This window comes from Drosophila montana, unplaced genomic scaffold (assembly GCF_035044405.1).
Source record: "Drosophila montana isolate Dmon_TW-CO22-7 unplaced genomic scaffold, ASM3504440v1 contig_2178_1, whole genome shotgun sequence".
In the NCBI taxonomy this organism is placed as follows: Eukaryota; Metazoa; Arthropoda; class Insecta; order Diptera; family Drosophilidae; genus Drosophila; species Drosophila montana.
The window spans coordinates 1511493-1532137 of NW_026997075.1; the positions used below are offsets into that span (position 1 = coordinate 1511493).

A 20645-nucleotide genomic window follows, 5' to 3' on the forward strand; every position below is an offset into this window, starting at 1 on the left:
CAAATTGTTGAATAATTGCTGTTGCCCTTGTGCTTTTTGTTGTTTCTGTTGCCATTTTGCTGCACGTTGCTGTTGTTGTAGTTGTTGTTGTCGTTGTTGTTGTGATTGCAGCTTTTCCATTTTTCACTTGCCGCCATCCGCCTCGCCCGCCTCGCGTTGCATGTCCCAATGCAAATTTGCAAGTTGTTAGTTTTTATTATCAAGCTGCTCGAATTGCCGCATAGGTTCCTTGTATTTTCGCATACATGCACACAATTTTTCATTTTACTTAACTTTTTTTATGCTTCATTTGTCGTATTTGTATTTGCGGAGCTGCTTTGGCACGTTTTGTGTGCTCCTCGCATTTTGTTTTCTTTAAATGTTCGCCAAAAGTTTCGAAAATACTCGACTGAAGTGTGCGTAAAGTGCGCCCAATTCGGCGAGAGCGTATATCCGAGACTAAAACCACGACTGCACGAGTGCCTCGCAACAGGCCACAAAGCTGGACGGCATTAGCACAAAAGAGCGGCCAAGTCAAGCAATTAAACTTCTGCAACAGCACTCAGTTAGCCGAGAGGATTGGGCCCTGGCAACCGGCAGCGGGCAGCACAGGGCCAGCTGTGGACCGACCAGCATTGTGTTGTGTGCAACAATAACAAGCGATTCGCTGCACTTCCACATACAGATACAATAACCAATGGATTTCATTCAATGAGTCTTAAATGTGCAAAAAATAAATTAAAAATCAAGTAAGCTGCAGCAGTTGCTACCATAAATTTGTTTGCTCAACAAAATTTTTACTGAAAGTATCCTGCTTCCATGGACATTTGGCACATTTATGTATGTATGCGTGGGCAATGGGGAGATATTTTCTAAAACTGAAATATTTTCCATCTGTCTATATATACACAAACGGCCCTTGAATTAAGAGATCCTCCTTCTAAGCATTACATATTACATATGCAAGGGAATTTAAAATGGGGCGAAAGCTAGATAGACGGAAGTATACCCATTTCTGTTTTTATGCGATCGGATATGCCTTCTTCTTTCTGTTACATGCATTTGCATAACACTCTTTTTTAAGTTAACAGAGTTCTGTCAATTAACTATGTTAAAAGATAATCCTTCTAAGCAATACAAATTTTTTCTAATGCAAAGGTATTCAAATTAGGGCAAAAACTATTTCGTCTAACCATTGCTTTTTTTATGCGATCGGATAGGCCATCTCAAATCTGCTACATGCATTTGCATATATAATATAATATAAAGATTCTCCTCCTTCTCAGCATATCATATTTTTGCCGAGACAAGCGTATTAAAATAGGGTGGGAAGCTGTTTCGTCTAACTATTGTTGTTTATCTGCAATCGGATATGCTTCTTTCTGTTAAACACATTTGCATAATACCCGGTTTTCAACAATGGGTACAGGGTATAAGGATAGCTGTTTTTCTCATTTCAACATACTACTTTTCAATATTGTATATATTAATTTAACGTTTCCTTTGATTCTCATTCAAATGTTAGATCTACTGTTAACATCACGTAGTTAACGTTGCACTGTTAATTTCTCTCTGCTAAGAGATCCTCCCTCTTGATGAATCACATATTTTTTCTAAAGAGAGTGTATTCAAATGAGAATCCGTCTAACCATTGATGTTTTTTTGCGATCGGCATTGCATTCCTCTTTCTATTGTACCCTTTTGTTTACAATGAGTTCAGTGTATATATACTAAAATTTTTCTCATATTTGTTCATCTGCATATTACGTTTTAATTTCATTTATTTTCAGTCAACTTTTTAAATCCACTGTTAACATCCCGCAGTTAAAATTGCACTGTTAAAAGCTTTACTTTCACACAACAATGAATAATATTAAAATGTTATTTACTCGTTTGCAGGTATATGTAAATACAACCCCTAACTTGTTCGATTTTTTATGTTTTGTTATGTCTTTCTTTGTGCTGGCCAGTTTGAACTTGGTTCGCATTGTATTGTATTTCCGTGGCATTGTTGTCGACGACTCGTTAAGTGCGTTGGGTATGAGGAAGTCTTTTTTTGCTCGCCTAATATTAGTTGCCAAAGTTGTTGCGTGACGGTCCAAACTAGACAAATGGATTTGGAGCTCGATTTAGGTTCGAATAAAGCAAAAATTTGCGCGCCAGTCTTTTGTGGGCACTTTTCTAAAGCGCCTATAAATTTGTTTGCCTCTGCGCTTACGTGTCGTATGCGCAATATTTTCCTAATCCATCGAGCACATACTGAAGGTCATCTCTTTAGCACTGTTCAGCAACAACAGCTGCCTTGTTTAGCAAATTAAATTACCGCTAGTAATTGGCACATGGTCCTTTAATTAAAAACGCTGCAAAGTGTGCTATGGCATTCATCGTGCTCACCGGAGCACTTTAGTGTTGCCGCTCATTTGCGCAAAAGATACCAAGTTAATGAAGAGCACACACACACACACACACGCAGACACAGACGCAAACACCTTAATATCAAGGTAGTAACATATTGATGAGTGTGCAAACAAATTGATAAATGCAACAAGAGTTTCCACAGGGGCCGTGCTTGGAGCGCAATAACAAAAGTTGATATTGGATAGCGGCCAAGAGACGGTATATTGGTGTGTGTGTGCCTGTGCCTGTGTGAGTGTGTGTGTGGGCGCTGTTAGAACAGTTTTGCCGCTTGCCAAACTCTTCTTTCCTTTCATGCTGTTTTTCCTGCAATTGCAAAAGTGCTGAATGTGCCATCAGGTCGGCAGGTGGTCCACCAAACTCCCCCCTCTCGCCACAAATCGTTGTCGGCGCCCACATGATTCTGCTTCTTTTTGTTCCCGTTTGCGCCCACCTTTGGTTCACAGCGCCGTCCCGTGGTCAATGCTCAGGCACAGCCACACCCATTTACACCCACACACCATCATTGAATGTACCTTGGCTGTTACGGGGCAATACAACGCGTTGATTGATATCCACACTCGGGCTAATTGAATGAACGCTGGCTCTGATAGCCTGTTTAGTCCTTGATACCGACAAGTCCTCGCTGGGTCCTTTGCTGCTGCAACTGACAGGCGAGACACCTTTGTGATTGTATTAATTTGCCCGTCAGATTTTAGTTTGTCCATCGCCTTTGCATATTGCATAAATATGCACCACCAAATTTAATTCCATATTCATATCCCTGCCCGCACACAAACTTGCCGGACAATGGGCGAGCTTCACATGGCAGCCCGCCCACTCAGCCACAATTTTGATACATTTTTGAAAATTCATTGGATTTTACACGGGTGCGCTTCTCCCTTTTTACCATTTTAAATGGTGTCCTAGTTGTTAACATTTAATGCGCCCGGCGCACATAAATCGTGTAAGCCAAAAAGCTTGAATGACATAGAGAAGGTGTAAGGAGACTTGTAATTGTGATACCTGTGCTCTTTTCTTATCTATCAGTATATGAATAAAATCTTATCCGTCTAATGAGACTATCAACTTTTGATCAGGTCAGGCTTCTTCTGTCCTCGATCAGCACTTTGAGCCTGATCTGCACCTAAAATGTCTTCCGAAAATATAAATATTATTATTTTAAAATAATTTATTTTTTTTTCGCTTCCAGCTTTGAAGGTGCATGAACATTTGTATCTATTTCTTATTAGTAAACATTCGAATTGTTGATAAGTAATTGGATTTTTCATGTAATATACCTATTTTGCAGTCCAGCTTGGAGCACTTTCTTTGCGAATCTCTCGCTGCTCCTTCTCCCAGTATCACACTATCTGTGTAGCTAAAGCATAACGACAAATGAATATATATACAAAAAAAAGTAAATAAATGTGACTTCTCAGTCACACGGCAAAATGTGTGTGGGTCTGCTGTCTGCAAATCCGATTATGTGAACAAATCGCGTTCCGTGCGCGAATTACTGTCGAGAGAAATAAAATGCAACATTATTCTTTGGTCATGGCGTTGGCCATTGACAGTCCCCGTTGGCCCCGTAAACGCCACATATTACCTAACCGACCACAATGTCGACAAAACCAGGACGAGTATGCCACATTGAAATGTGGAAAATGCGAGGAGGGGAAGGTGGAACTATGGCGTGGCCAGTGATATATAAAGTGAAGTGTGCGCCTTGTCGGGCGTGCTCGACTACGTAATACCCTCTACACCGAGATGATGTACCCAAATAATTAGATAAAAATTGAGATAATGATTTAATTATAAAAACTGTTTAAAGATTACCTCGAATTTCCTTTGCCTTGAAGAATCTGATCTTATGAGCGAGCTACTGGTCGTTCCTCTCGACCTTGTTTGCCAAGTTGCCGCTTATAGGGTATTGTGAAATAAACTTAACAAAAAACACAAATGCGTGGCCGTCATTTAGACAAGTTGAAGCGAGTTATAAAGTGCTCAAGCTTGTGTTTATAACGACATCACAAATTAATCTTGCATAATGTGCCGTGCGCTGCATCCGAACAAAAAGCAGCTTATTCTTTTCCGTGGAAGTACTTAAATTTCACACACACTCACCACCTTCTGGCAAATGCTGCTAAAATGTTGTTAGTTGAGGAAATAAGCTTTCAAATATAGTTTGTTCTTTTTTAATATCTAGTTTAATCCTAATTTCTGGCACTGTTTTTAAGTAAACATCAATTTGCAATTTATTTCAAAGTGCTTTTTATTTTTTGTGCATTATCGCTACAAATCCCTCGTCTTCTCGCATCTTGGATGCCCAAACTTTGCGTGTTAGTGTATGAAAAATTACAGCTTTCTGCATCAGGTATTTCGTGCGATAAATTGTACTCAGCACACACACACACACACACACGTTTGTGTAGGAGATTCATTGCTTATTATCTTTTTGGAGCTCGGCTTGGGCTTTTTTTTGCTTTGTTAATTTAGTGTGTGCCCTGGACTCACAATCGAGTCTAATGATTTATGAACTAAATACGCGCCAAGCTGAGCTATGGCGCCGCTAGTTTCCCCTTTTATTATATTGGCTGCTGTTGAAATTTTGACATCTTTGCATGCGATCTTGGGGCGCGACGAGCTGAATCGAGGGCTCATCGAGGGCACGCCTCGGAATTGGGGCTCTACGAGGCGAAGAGCGCCTTTAAAGCAAGGGCTATCGTAACGGGACGAGCGCCTCGGGACAGGACGAGGACAAATCCTCTAAATCGAGGGCTCTCCGGGACGGGACGAGCTTCTCGGAACCGATGGGGCGCTTCGAAGGCTCTCCATGACGGGTCGAGTGCTCCGTGTACAGAACAGAGAACCGAGCGCCTAAATAAAACCGGATCCTGTTGGACAGGCGACTCGGAATTAAGGGCGAGATGAATTAAATATCATTTAACCGTTTGTCTCATTGCGTTATCTTTTTTAACAAATTTCTACAAGTTAAGCTTCAACTTTGCTTTTAAGCCCAAAAAGTGGCTCCAGCAAGCAGCCAGTTTTAAGTTGCTGTCACAACCCCCAAAAGGCGCTCGTTGGGGATTTGTTTCATGTATTAAGTTCGCTTTTAGTAGCTTAAGCAGCAGCAAAAACTTGACGGCATGTAGTTAGTTTTTATGCACGGCACACGCAAACTTGGCCATCAGTTGATAAATGGGCAAAGGCTTTAAAGAGAGATGCCACCCCGTCCGGCGCACCATACAGCCCAAGCCCCTCCGCACAGTTGTGAGTCGTGAGTCGCTTTTAATGAAGCGTCGAGCGTGCCCAGGCTCAAGTGTTAGCTGCTGGTTCAATATATGTCTTTATATATAAATATATATATATGTGCACATAAACTTGAACATATTCTGTAGAAGCCAAAAAGTTGGTCGACCAACAAAACCGGAAGTTGCCAAAATGCCAACCAGGCAGTTGTTATTTGGCATTGCTTTTTAGGCGCGCATGGAGAATTGACACGCCGACGCCGACGCCGACGCGGACGCCGTTGTTACTGGCTGCTGTGAATTTAATTTAAATCAGCGCCAGCCCAAAACAAGCAACAGTAGCAAATCAAAGTCGCTGATGAAATCAAACTCAACGTCGATGATGAAGTCAAACACAAAGACTGAAAAGTCGTTGCGAAATCAGAAATTCAGCACAAAAGCCTTTAAATTGACATTGACGTTGCCAAGAGCTAAAAGCAGCAGCGGCAGCAGCATCAGACAGATTTATTATGCTTTGCGACATAAGCTCAATGACCACATATATTGTGCTTAAATTGCCATTGTTAAAATGGTCTTAAACAATTTTTGGCAGAAAAAAACAATTCGCTTGAAATTTCTGATTGCCTTATTTATTTTATTATTTTAATACGAATCCTTCGAGTGAAGCTGAGCTAAACAAAAATATCCCTTGGAATTTCAGACAGCTTTAAAAAATTTTCAAATGAATCTTTCGACTTTAGATGAGCTGCCAAATCTCGCTTTGAATTACTGATAGCATTAATTATTTTTTAATTAATCTTTCTATTTAGATTGGTTTAAGAAGAATTCTGTTGGCAATCATTAATATTGCTTATTTATATACCTTAAAAGTAATATATTTTTAAATAAACTTTTCGCCTTTAAAATAGAACAAAATATTGTTCTGGCTCAGAACAGAACTGCAACTATATTAAATAGATTAATCAAAACTGCACACGCAATTTTATGGAATGCCAAACCGCAACGCTGCTTCAGCTTGTCAACAGCTCCTCGCCAGAAACTGCCAGCGGATAATTGGTTGGTTAGTTTCCCTGGCTGTGTTGCCCTGGTCGCGACGATGTCAAAGCAAGACAAATAATTAAAATTTCGTGCATGTGGTTTGATGGGACCATCATGTGTCCCACTGAGGCAGCTGCCAGTCGCAAGATGGAAATGGAGACTGCTTGATGGCGCCCCATTGGCAACCTTTAAATTTACAAATTAATTTCATGTTACAAGCAAATTCGTAAACAAGTCTTAATGTGCAGTAAAGCGTGTTACCAACTCGACAACGGAGAGAGGGCGGTGCCAAAAACCACCCATGGATACAAAACCACCCAACGAATAATGTTGGGCGCCTGCCAGACACGAATTCAGCATTTATCTAGCGCCACTTGAACAGGCGGCAACGTCGCCGTCGACGTCGACGCAGGCCACAGTTCGGAGTAGGAGCTAATTTCAACGCCTTACAAACGCACAGTGGAACATGGAGCTGCGGATTAGCCGATATGCCACACGCTCTTTTTTTTTACCTCAGAGCTAAACTAGCTAAACAAAATGTGACAGCACTTGGCGAACTTAGCTTTAATATGATTAAATGGGAATAGAAATCATATACATCTTCAACAATTTCAGTATTTTTTTTTGCCACTGTAAAGGCTTTCGCCCGCTAGCTTGTTCATCGCTGCCACCAACTGATGTTCTGATTTGACTTGTTGTTGTTGCTGTTATGTAGATGCGAGAGAATAGGGAGAAGGTTGCGGCATTCGCAATGGCCAGGGCCATGTTCAAATTTGTTTCAATTCTATTCAGCCCACATGATGCGACACGTAAGCGGCATGAAGTCATGCGACTGCGAAGGCAGCTATAATGGGTAGAGATGGCAAAAGTGAAAAGAGAGGAAGGCTGCCAAAGATAGGACTGTGTTCTTAATGCTAAGGAAGGTAATTGGGATAGCGATGAAGTCAAGATTATGCTTGAAGTTGGGGGCGGTGGCAGCGTTGGCAGTTGGCGAGTGAGTTTCTAGCCCCTTGTCTGGAGAACTTGATCAAATTAATCAAGTACATTGAAGGGCACTTGTGATTTTCTGCTGATTCAGCATTGGGATATAAAACCATGCGTGGGCATCAGGCACAGGCCAAAGGCCAAAGACAATGAATGCACATAAAAATAATAATTGGAAATGAAAACAATTTTCATGGTCGGTGCTCAATGAAATGGCACAAAAGTGGAGCCCAAAAAACGAAAGCGTAATTTCAATTGAGTGTGTGGCAGGTGCATAAATATTAATACATATGTACATATATATATATATGTATATATATATGAATGTACTACAAAATATTTATACATGTAGTATGCCCTTTTGACCTTATTGAAACTCTTCAGGGCAATTATCGCGCCTTTTGGAACAAAATTGACTGCAAAAGTGATATCGAATAACCAAATGGCAGATGGCGATTGGCAGGAGACAATGCCAATGTCAAGGGCCAACGGCAATGCCAGTCGAAGCCAGTCAAGCTTAAAATGCGCTTATCATTGCGACGCACACACGCGAAAGCCACTTACTGTTAGCGGATCACGAGTGCCTTTGCATATGCATGAGGCCCGCGTGGCGTATGCGCAACGTTTTGTGCGAAACCTGCAAAACGGCAGCAAGAAGCAGGCAGCAGCGGCAACGCTTGGAACAATTACCGAGTGCCTGCGGCTGGTGGCATCAGCAGCGGAAACAAAGCCTGCTGGCAATAAAAACGCAAGCTATAAAATGAATTTTTATGTCGCATTTTCGCAATGCCTGCAGCATTGCGCCCATAAGTATGCTACCTTTTTTTGGGGGGTACCCATTGCTGCAAGTGTGTAGATCGAACCGAACCGAACATATGTTATTTACTAAGATTGTGAGTAAGTAAAATATTTTACTTTATGTATAATTAATAAAAATTTGAATAAATTGTAGGTTTTATATACAGTATATCTTAACATCTGAAAATCAAATATATCCAATAGGAAAAGCTTAAATGTTGCATTAAACAAATAAACAAATTAAATATAATAAACTATCATCTCCCTCCTTTGACCCGCATTTTTCACTCTTGTTGAATGGATTTTGCGAAAGGTGGGAAACACCCCTCAAATGAATTGAAACAAAGATCTTTGAAAAAGATTTTAAATACAATCGGTTGGTGGCAAAAAAGTTTCATACAAATCTTTTTCACAAGAGTAATCAGAAGTCGAAGTTAAACTCTCTGTTTGTTTTGCTCTTTGGGTTCGCATTGGCTAACTGCTAAAAATATGCCCCTGTTGGTCCGGAGAGCATTGCTCATGTATGCAGCTGCAGTTTGCAGCGAGTGGACGCGGGGCACGGACAGAGACAGGGATGCCGAGGTAGACAGAGGAGACACATTTACACATGTAGTGCATAAAATGTTTATGAATTTCAGTTTATGGCGCGTAAAACACGCCAATAAATGTTCCAAGGCATTTAAATGCTTTTGCTTTGGCAGCTGGAACTCTTTCCATATGCCGCCCATTCCACACACCGTCTGTTCTGTGTTTTCGCTGTGTCGCAATAATAAACAATCAGAAATGGCATAAAGTATGCGGAATCAGCGGCGCCTTTGCACCGTTGCCGGTTGCCGTTGCCCCGGTGGCAACGGTGCTGGGTCTGATGGATTTTGTAGGTGCTGTTGTTGTTGGCTCTTGTGGGCGTGGGCGCATGAATATTTATGCACAAACGTTTCTTTTCAAGCTTCAAGGGCGGCCTCTGCATTGCTTTTGTTTCACATGCTGATTTCCGGCTTTTTCTTTTCTTGTTTAGTGTGTGTGGCTGTGTGTGTGCGTGCGTTGTGCCAAGTGCGCTCTAATGCACTTTATGACACTTTATGGCAGATGCGGTGTCGCCTGCGCTATAAAGAACAAGACATTTGTGCTCGCTTAAGCAGGGGTTGGGGTGAGTAAGAGATAAACATATGGAAAAACATAAGCATAGCTTATGCCAGATTCATAGCTCTACATATCTGCATAAATATTTGCATATTGATGACAAAGGAAACGGTTGGAAAGTTTGACACATTCGCACTAGCTAAGCAATAGTTCATAGGGGAGAATTATTCGAGCAATAATTGGCCCAAAAGGCGACCAGCCAACTTTTTAGTCAGTTGGTCAAAGGAAAGCGTGCGATTAAAGCAAATAGGGAAATATAAAAGGATGAGAATTGCATAGAAAGGCAATGCGCCATTTAACGGAATATATACATATTTATAAAAATAAAATCAGTTTAATGAAAATTGCATAGAAGGGCGATGCTGAATTTGAATTTATAAATACACAGCTACGGAAATAATATCAGCATCTTGTTGAGAACTGCATAGAAAGGCGATGCTGAATTTTAAAGTAGTATATAGTTATGAAAATATATTAACATATTGATGAGAATTATATAGAAAGGAGATGCTGACTGTTATTTTTAAGGGAAACGAGGCTATTTGAAACGCTGCTGAGCATACTAAATCGCATACATTATCCAATATATATATATATATATATATATATAGTATATATAGACAATCGAAGCTCTGTGCATTGAAAGTTGCATATAAACATTTGAATGCAATTTATGTCCAATTGTCGTTTAGCTACTAACTGAATTGAAGTTTAAATTGAATTTAAGTTTAATATAGAGTTCAATTGTGACTACACAGGGTTAATTTACTTTCGTTTTTTCTTAAGGCTGTTCCTTGTTATTTGGTGACAGGTGGACGCGACACCTGCCGTTTGCAGTTCGACCCACATCGATGGCTGGTTTTAAAATGCGGCTAGTGGCGCCATAAAGCATGACCCAATTGAATTGTTACGCTCAGGCTAATAAAATTTTATGCGCGGCTATTATTAGGCTCTAGAGCCGCCTTCCCCATTCTAGCAGTAAGCCCCCAGGGGCGTACAGGCTGGAAAAACAATGGTCGGGCGACCGCAGTGTAGTAGCAGCAGCAGCAGCAACAGCAAAAATAACAACACATTGTCATTCACTTGATGCCACCAGGGTCAGTAGATAACCAGCGCCCTTTGGTACTTGTTTTTTTTTGTCGGCTTTTGCGAATCCGTAGCCGTGTGCCCGAATCTGAATTCGCAACCGCACACGAATCGGAATTTGAGTACAACACGCCTACATTTTGTTTTGTTTTTCGTTTGGCCTTTTGGCTTTTGAGCCGAAACTAATTTATTTCCTGTATTGATTTTACGCTCAGTCAAGTTGGCGTCCAAAATTTATGCATAACTTTGTCGTCCTCGTCGTCGCTTTTGTTGCTTTGATATCAGACACTTTGATTACACGCCTCGACTGTGCGTTTTTTTGGTTCATGGAGGAGGAGGAGCTGTGGTGTGGTTGTGTTTTTCGCATTTTTTGCGCTTCACTTGTCCTAGCAGGCGGCTCGTGGCGTTAAGTACTCGCAAAATTTCCATAGTCCCAGACAAGCAGGCGCACAATCCATTTGGATAACTGCGGCCAAGGCGAACAAGTTGGCCGTGCAATAAGCTCAACCAATTGTCAGGCAATATACTGCCGACATGAAAATATATTGTTTAATAGCGCCTAGCTATTCCTGAACAGCACCCAGCTAATGTTAAAGTACTCAAAAAACAAATTATTATGAATACACACTTATACTTATTAAGCTGGTCGAAGCTTGAAGTTGTTGGGAATTGCAACGAAAAAACGGCAAAGCGAGCAAAAAGAGAGTTCATCCAACTATTTTAAATAAAGAGCTCACTAAAGCCAATTGTCATTTTAAACATACATTTATAAAACTTAAATTCTAAATGTAGAAAATGTTTTTTTAACGTATGGTAACTTATCTCATAAAAACTTCCCATTACAGATACGGCTGGAGCTGGAAGGCGAGCGCGCTTAGCAAGGCCCAGGCCCGGAGAGCTGCAGGTGGTGTCTGACCTACAGTAGCATTGTGGGTTTTGCGGCTCTGTGAAGCAGTGGACCAGTAGCTGCTGATAGCACAAAGACAACAACTGGACTGTCGCCAGCAGACGCAGCACAAAATGAGGAGCATCGGCAGATGGTTATGTGGAATTATGCCCCAGCCTAGTTGCTGGCTGCTAATGCTGCTAATTGTTGGTCAGACTGTTTATGGTAAGTGTGCTCTCCCCCCAACCAACACACACACACACAACTAACATAGCTCGATTCTTATCAAGAGTCATCACACACTTACACCCACCGACATACAGCCACACATACAGACCAACAATTGAGATAAGTGGCTCTCGACTGGGGGCAAAAGTGAATGTGTCGAATATAAAACATTCCATTGCCGCTGCCCGCTTGACCTCATTAGCCTTTCATTTATCCCTCTTATTTATGCAATCACACAAACACATACACATACATACACATACATACACACACACACACACACAGACACAGACTGACGGAGAGCTTCAGCTCATCTGTGGCACATGTCTTTGGCTGATGTCTCCAATTGCCCCGGCATAAAAACCAAACATTTTTATTTGAGGTTTTTGTGTGGCATCCCTAAAATATTGCCCCAATGTCCGTGGCGGCGCTCTATTTACAGCTAGCTGCCACGAATTGAATGCCTCAGAAAGTAACCTGCCAAACACGTACAGAGGGATTGAAAGAGAGAGGGCGAGAGAGGAAGACAGAGACAGAGAGTGAGCTAGAGACTTGGTATACTTTTATTCTCGCTGGCCTGTAATTAATTGACTCGCATTTTCGCATCGAACGTAAAAACAACTCAAAACTTTTGCCAAACAACTTTTTTACGGGTGTGCGTGTGTGTGTATGTATTATGTGTGTGCATATGTATTTGTGTGCGTGACCGAAATGGCCGACAGTTGCATTCACTGCAGTCAAGGTCATGCGGCAAAGGAAAACTTTTTTCCCGTTGCCAAATTGTCGCATGTGGCAAGCAGCCAAATTCTGGTCAACGAATTATAATATATATCTCTATATAATATATACACTTAATACATATATATATATATATCTATATATAAAACTGTTTGTCCTGACTGACTGACTGACTGACTGACTGACTGACTGACTGACTGATTGGTGATCAACGCACAGCCCTAACCGTAAGAGCTAGGAAGCTGAAATTTTCACTGTAGTTACCTTATGTGATGTAGGTGCACGTTAAGACGGGGTTTCGGGAAATTCCACCCGCAAGTGTGGAAAAATCGCAAAAAACGTTTGTATGTAACTTTTTTGTTGACCATCCCATCGGCCTCAAACTTATTTTCGAAGATCTTTGTTCAAATTCATTTGAGGCGTGTTTCACACTTTTAGGAAAATCCATTCCTCCTTGGTGGAAATGGAGGTCAAAGATTTGGTGGGTGACGTTTCGCTCTCAAATTCATTTCCAGACATCTATAAGAAAAATCATTTGAGACGTGTTTCACACTTTTCGCAGAATTCTAACTTCTTCGGGGGGAATGCGATTTAAAGATTTTTTGGGGGAAGTTTTAAGTTGTGTCCGATTTGCTTCAAACTTATTTTCAAAGGTCTACATAAGAACTTAATAGATACGTATTTCAGCGATTTGGGAAATTCCACACGCAACAGTGGGAAATTGTCGGAAAACGGTTGCATGAATGTTTTTTGTTTACCATCCGATCGGCCCCAAACGTATTTTCAAAGATCTTTGTTCAAATTCATTTGAGGCGTGTTTCACACTTTTATGAAAATCCATTCCTCCTTGGTGGAAATGGAGGTCAAAGATTTGGTGGGTGACGTTTCGCTCTCAAATTCGTTTCCAGAGATCTATAAGAAAAATCATTTGAGACGTGTTTCATACTTTTCGCAGAATCCAAACTTTGTCGGGTGGAATGCGACTCAAAGATATTTTGTGCGAAGTTTTAAGTTGTGTCCGATTTGCTTTAAGCTTATTTTCAAAGCTCTCCATAAGAACTTAATGAATACGTATTTCATCGAATTGGGAAATTCCACCCGCAACAGTGGTAAATTGTCGGAAAACGGTTGTATGAAAGTTTTTTGTTTACCATCCGATCGGCCCCAAACTCATTTTCAAAGATCTATGTTCAAATTAATTTGAGGGGTGTTTCACACTTTTTGAAAAATCACATTTCACATTTGCCGCAAAATCTAAATCCCTTCGGTGGAAAATGCATTTCAAAGATTTTTTTGGTGAATTTTAAGTTTTGTCCGATTTGCATAAAAGTTGGTTGATTCCCGTCCGATCAGTTTCAAAATCATTTTCAAAGCTTTTTGAAAACATTGATTTTATAACATACGTGCCACGAGCAAGGCCGGGTTATACCCGCTAGTGTATATATATACGAGTACATATACATATATAGCAAGATACATAATATAAAAAGCATCGATATTATACATTATTACTGCTAAGCGGTAATCGCCTTTGGTGAACTTATTTAATATTCATGTTTAAAAAGTTTAGCGTGTCGCTTGAACTTACTTTTCCTGGTTTCTTGACACTTTTTTATTTTGTGAAGTTCGTAAAAACCATTAGAAAAGGTGGCAACACTGCATAGCCAGAGTTTGCTTGGTACACAGTCAATTTGGCCGTGCCTCTTCGATGAAGCGATTCACAATTTAAGTATTAATAGTTCCAGTATATTTTCTAGCAAAAATGTCAAAGATATTGCCTCATATAAAGTCCCACTAATTCACCAAAAAACTTTGAAAACATTGCCGTATTTTCCAAAATGAAACAAAAAGAGGGCGAATTATGCAACTTGTTTTTTACAGACTTGATGATTTAAGTACTAGTATATCCATTTCATAATCGCTCCACTTTCTAGCCAAAATGTATCAAATATTGCCTTGAATACAGTCCAACTATTTCCTCAATAAGCTTCTCAATCATAAATTAAACACATTCCCGTATTTCGCAGAAGTTAGTTTACGCAACTGGCCCCTTCCGTTACTGATTTAATTACTAGTCGATCCAGTTTATTTTCTCCGTTCTGGCCAAAGTTTGAAATATATTGCCTTGAATAAAGTTCAAGTATTTCATCAATAAACTTCTCAATCATGAATTGACCACATTTTGGTTTTTTCCAAAATTTAAGAAAAGGAGATAAATATACACTACTGGTCTTTTTTGTTACTGATTTTAGTTTATTTGCTCTATTCTGACCAAAACTTGAAATAAATTGCTTTGAATAAAGTCCAAGTATTTCATCAATAAACTTCTCAATCATGAACTGAGCACACTTCCGTTTATTCCAAAATGTAAGAAAAGGAGATACATTTACACAATTGGCCTTTTTAATAACCAATTTAATTACTAGTCGATCCAGTTTATTTGCTCAGTTCTGGCCAAAGTTTGAAAGATATTGCCTTGAATAAAGTCCAAATATTTCATCAATAAACTTCTCAATCATAAATTGACCACATTTTTGTTTTTTCCAAAATTTAAGGAAAGAAGATAAATATGCAATACTGGCCCTTTTTGTTACTGATTAAAGTTTGTATGCTCTATTCTGGCCAACTGGCTTCTATACAGTCCAAGTATTTCATCAATAAACTTACTAATCTAAAGAAAAAAAAGAGATATTAAATTTGCACAACTGGCCTTTCATTACTGATGTTCCAACGCTCAACGATAGAAAAATAAACATCAAAGTTATTAAAAAATGCTTGTCAGTAGAGGTTTTAATATGATATTTTTACACTTAAATGCATTTTAATATATATGAGCGCAAGAGGTATATGAAATTGTTTGCATATATGTATTTCCCACATGCATGACAGAGTTTTCATATATTTTAAATGCACTGATTGTAATATTTTTCAGAATCTTTTGACATTTTATTCGTGCTTCTGTTGGATTAACATGTCGTAAATATTTTAAAATTGCACTCCATAAATTAAATTGAGATTTGCCCTTGTCAAATGAAAAGTATTTCTCAAAGAGTAGCGAAGTTGCTGCACAACAAAAATTGCTGGAAAAAAAAATTTATTGGCTTCTTTGTTTGTTAATTGCAAATATTGTGGCCATTTATTACAACGCAATAAAAGTATTGCGAATGTACGAAATGAAACGAAGTAAAAAGAAAGGATAAATCCCTTTCCATCTTTGAAATCGAATATATTTAAAGTGCTTCCCGGAAAGGCAACATGTTTTTGAAAGGCACAACCGAGGGCGATGTACTTAGAGACTTAATTGAAAAAAGCAATAATGTTTACTATTCCGGTTGCGAATTAAGCATCACTCACAACTGTAGTCATAACAATTAAGCCCACTTAACGGCCTTCTTCAGATTTGCGTGTGGCCCCTGGCTGGCGCTGATGATGGAGGAGACGAGATCGAAATTTTAGGATAGCGATAACAGCTGCCGGCCGCCCGCCCGTTTTCCCTATGCCGGATTGACGGAAAATTAATACATGCCATAAACACGACCTTTACACAACAGCCCAGAGCAGAAAAATAGAAGGAGCATCAAATCGGGATACATTTACGCTTACACATTCAATGTGGGCGCTTTATATGCTACCCTGTTTCTTTACCAGAATGTGTATAGAAATATAATTGAAAAATAGAGCCTGGCATTATCAATGTGTACCTAATTTATGTTCACGTCTAATTGAACATCAATCATCAACAATAACGGAAATCTGCTGATGTCAGCTACATTTCTGATGAAATTCGAATTCGAAATTGCGCACAATTAATATATTTTATATATTTCTGTGAGTGCGAGGTATCTGTTAGACGTTAGTCTGATTACTTTGAACATTCCTGTCTGCATTTTTTTCTGCTTCACCAATAATTAAATAATTTTGACATGAAAAATGGTACCAGATCCGGAATAATTTGCAATCCTCAGAAGATGCTAAGCTTCGTCACAGGAGCGTGCAGAGCAAAGGCATCTTAACGGAAATCTAAAAATCGAAAGAAAGAAAAAAAAAAAAATGTCAAAGGTTCGACCTTCACGTGTCATGTCTGGCAATATAACGGGAGAGTGGGGCGTGGCACTTCAATTGAATATCGAAAACTAACCAAAAAGCTGAATTCAATTTAAATATGCATAACTTAAAATGCCAACAACAACGTTTTCAACAGCTTGATCAAATTGCATTGCATAATAATGAGCTCCGTCTGGGTTTTCCTTGAAAACCAAACGAATTAAAAGGCAATAGACAAACAAATTCGGTTCATCGCCTCTGGAAATCAACTGGAGCGTCCATTTCTGCTGCTCCCTACAATTATTTGTTTGACTTTAAACATTTACTTGAAATTGGAAACTGGCAAAAGTGCTTCCCATTCCAGTGCTGGCCCATTAATTAGGCCCCCTCTGAAGCTCAGTTTTGTTGGCCAAATCAAAAGTTTAGCTAGCAGGTAGAATGTCGAGGCAGATACCATTTCAGGGTAATATTTTAAGTACATTTTATGCTATGTTAACGCAAACTGTGTTTTAATGTAGCATACAAAAAAATAAATTGTTACCACATTAGCGCGCGGAACAGGATAACGCTACAATCCATTAATCATTTATATTTAATTGTTTCTAAACTCCACAATTTTTAGTTAGATATGTGTTTATTACCATCATTAATCTCAACTGCTAGCTGGTCCGTGGTCCGTGGCAGCGATATCTATTGAGAAGCGGCACTCATTCTCATTAGTCCTTCTAATGAGACCATATGTTCATGTTAATGGGTTAGCTCGAGCATTACCAAGCTCTCAAGCTGCATTCAACATCGATTGAGCCATGGACTAACAAAAATGCTGCAAGGTCACAATTACTGGACTTGTGTTAACAAGAGATTGCAGAGAGAAAGGATTTAAGATTTGTAGATCAGATGTAAGATTATGACAGTTCCTGAGAAAAAGAACAGGTGATTGCTTGATTCAGGAGAACCTTGCAGTAAGAGTAGAAAAATCTCATTGAATAGGCATCGAGCAAGATATAGATATTTTAATATATATATATGGATATATATCTATTCCCTAATCGGATTGAAATTGTCTTTTTGCTCTCTAATACATTTGACTTTGCATTGCAATATTTTCCTTATTCATGGCCAGAGCCTTAAATTATTGATGCCATTTTATTTTGAGTTCAACCCACTCGTCCATTCGCCCCGCCCACAGTCTAATTGACAATTAATTTAATGGAACTTAAAGCGTTTAGAGCGAGAGTTGAAAGAGTTGGCTGGCATTTAAGAATATCTGAAATTCGAAGCTGTTTTTATGCCTCACTGTTTACGGCTCGTCGCATTTGCCAGTTTTGCTCCAAATGTGAGTTGACCCAATTGTGAAGGGACGCATTGCCATTGCCCCTGGGGGCTCATATCTGTGCCTGGGTCCGCTGCCGCTGACAGTGCCCCTCATGCCACTCGTGCAACGGCAGCAGCATCGGCAGCGGCAGCGGCAGCTTGCACAACTTTAACGAAATTGGCTTTATTTAACATTAGCTAATTTGTGTTTTTATTTTTGCCTCTAATTTCAGCAGCTAACGCGCTTTTTCCTACCATTTTCTCTTTCTCAGCTGTTGGCCATTTGAGTTAAGTGCCGCAACGCTTGCCCCATTGCAATTGCCGCTTGCAGCAACATGCTTGTTTGTTCTTGTCGTTGGCTTAGCTTGTTTTGCCAATGTTGTTGTTGTTCTTCTTCTTGTTGTGGCTCTGTCTTGACACTGATTTCAATTATAAATTGTTTTTCTCAAGCGCGCTAGTTTTTGTCGCTTATCCCGTTCGCGTTCCCATTTTCCGTTTATTTTCCGTTTGCTTATGTTTTCCCACCCTATTATCGTTCTTTTTTGCCTTGTATCTAAAGCGCATATCCAACAGGGTATCCCATTGTGGAACTATTCCGAAAATTGCATAAAGATAGGGTATGCACTCAGTAGTTTTTTGTGAAAATTATGCGAAGCAGACTTTCGATCAGCTTACAGGGTATCTCTTAGTCTCAGACGGCCGGCTTCGGATTGCTATCTCTCCAACCCACGGCCTCAGTGCGTTTTTGTGATTGCTTTCTCAATTGGCGCGCTGCGAACGCTGCTGGCTATCACTTTTAATCTAAGTTGGCAACAATGCGTCCATCCAACGACATGCTACCCCCGCGCCTCTCACGCTCCTCCACGCCACAGACAGTTTTTCTGTGCCAATGTACATTGTGTTGCGTGCAGGATGTTTGCTGTCCTCTTCACTTATTTATTTGTAAAATTTTCTTTGGCTTTTCTTTTTCTTTTTGTTTATTTTTTTTTTTCTACTCTACTGTTTAGCTGCGCTCTGGTTGTTGTTGTTGTCGTTGTTCAGTTCGCTGGTAACACTCAATCCTTGCGGCTATTATTCTTGGCCATGCATTTTATTTATCAGTTTCTATGTCCGCTTACTTTTTAATAGATAGACAGCTTCATAAGCTGACGAATAAACATTGCTAAATGAGCTGTGCTTTTGCTACTGACGTTAGATCGGTAATAACAACCGCTAAACAAGCAAACAAAGATCTTTATAGTGTTTAAAAACGGGTTCATTATAAAAGAACTAGTTCGTTTTAAAGCATGCAACCTGACGCCTGACTGACCCCTGAGGAGAACATAGTGGCTTTTGTGCTACGACATAAAATATTAATATATAACTATATTGATGCCTGCTTGGACTTGGGGTATCCCAATCTGGGGGCTGTCGAGCGGCTAGAGTTGTCCCAAAGCGCTATTTAAACAAGGTTGTCGGGCGCTCATTGGTATGTCCGAAATCGTACTCTATACAAAGATCTGGGCGTGTCTCCAGTCTGTGCCCAAATCAATTGGCACTTCAGTCGCTAAAACGACAGACTGCGGATCCATGCCAACCAACTTGTCCCTGAGGTAACCAGCAATACGTGACAACGCCCTAGACTTCTCTAAGGCGAACTTCGGGTCGCCTTTTCGACCTCCCACAGTTCGGATTGTACCCAACTATTAAACGACTGGACCTTTAAGTTCCTGTTTCTTTTAAGCATGCACGACCATGTAAATGGATGAGGCGTATATAAAATGATTCACGATATAAATTAAAATTATTTAATTTAATTTTAAGAAAATCTTAAATCCAATCTTTAAGCCCTGCTTTACAATTTTTTTTGCACAAATTCAATGAAACTATTGAATTAACAATTCTTAATTATAAATTCAACTGAATATTTTCAAGCCATATTTTTTTCTATTTGCAAGATTGGGGCTAAAATTGATTCAAGCCTTAGCTTGTCACATAAAAAATGACGTCTTATCAAAATTGGTTGGACAACAGATATTTATACCTTGAGACTGAGACTCAAAAGTTAGACATTTTTGTAAGTAACTAGCTTGGCTTATGAAATGGAAGTTCCAAACTCGAGACGGTGCGTTTCAATTAAAGTTATATTTAAACCTAATTGATCCTTTTGTAAGTTACTTTTCTATTTCATCCCTTGTTGGGCACAATAAATATTATTTAAATTTCATCCATATTTTTGACTAATTTAAGACAACTTACTCAATACAGCTCGTCTTCATACACAATTTCCTTTTATACCCCGATTTTATCAAAAAAATATAAAAAAAAAATTAAATTTAAATACCTCGAACACATTAAATATTGATAAAACATGCGTGCTATAGAGTTTTCCCATTTATGCATGTGGAGCGGTTCGGTTTTCTCGCCATTGGAGCTTGATATTCATATTTTTGTGCTGTGTTAGTCTCAGTTTCATCTAGTATGCTGACAGCTGGTAGCACTTTCGCTCACCTGTTGTGTGTCGATATATTCACTCAGATGGGGGGCTGCGAATTTTCAACAAGCGGACATAAAAAGCAGCAGCCAGTGTGAAACGCAGCCCATCCAAATCAAATTTGCCGTGTTACATTGACTGTTTGCTTGCAGATTTTCATTTTGGGCTCTATCAGGACATGCTTCACCACACACACACATACACACACGGACACACACGGACACACGTAGAATGTGTGTTTGGGAGCGGTTGGGCAAGTGGAAAGATTCATGGAGCTCGGTCACAGTGCAGT

General features: G+C 39.7%; 1 protein-coding gene across 3 annotated transcripts in view; it reads left to right on the top strand.

Annotated features, from left to right (window-relative positions):
• Positions 1–20645, top strand: part of Neto (Neuropilin and tolloid-like) — a 94948-nt gene that overhangs the window by 28909 nt on the left and 45394 nt on the right. For all 3 annotated transcript variants that reach the window (XR_010436063.1, XM_064681000.1, XM_064681001.1), the window contains exon 2: positions 11516–11781. Coding sequence is in view for 2 of the 3 variants with exons in the window: in XM_064681000.1 (XP_064537070.1) it covers positions 11691–11781 (91 nt within the window). In the remaining variant the exon portion in view is untranslated. The remainder of the gene's footprint in view (positions 1–11515; positions 11782–20645) is intronic.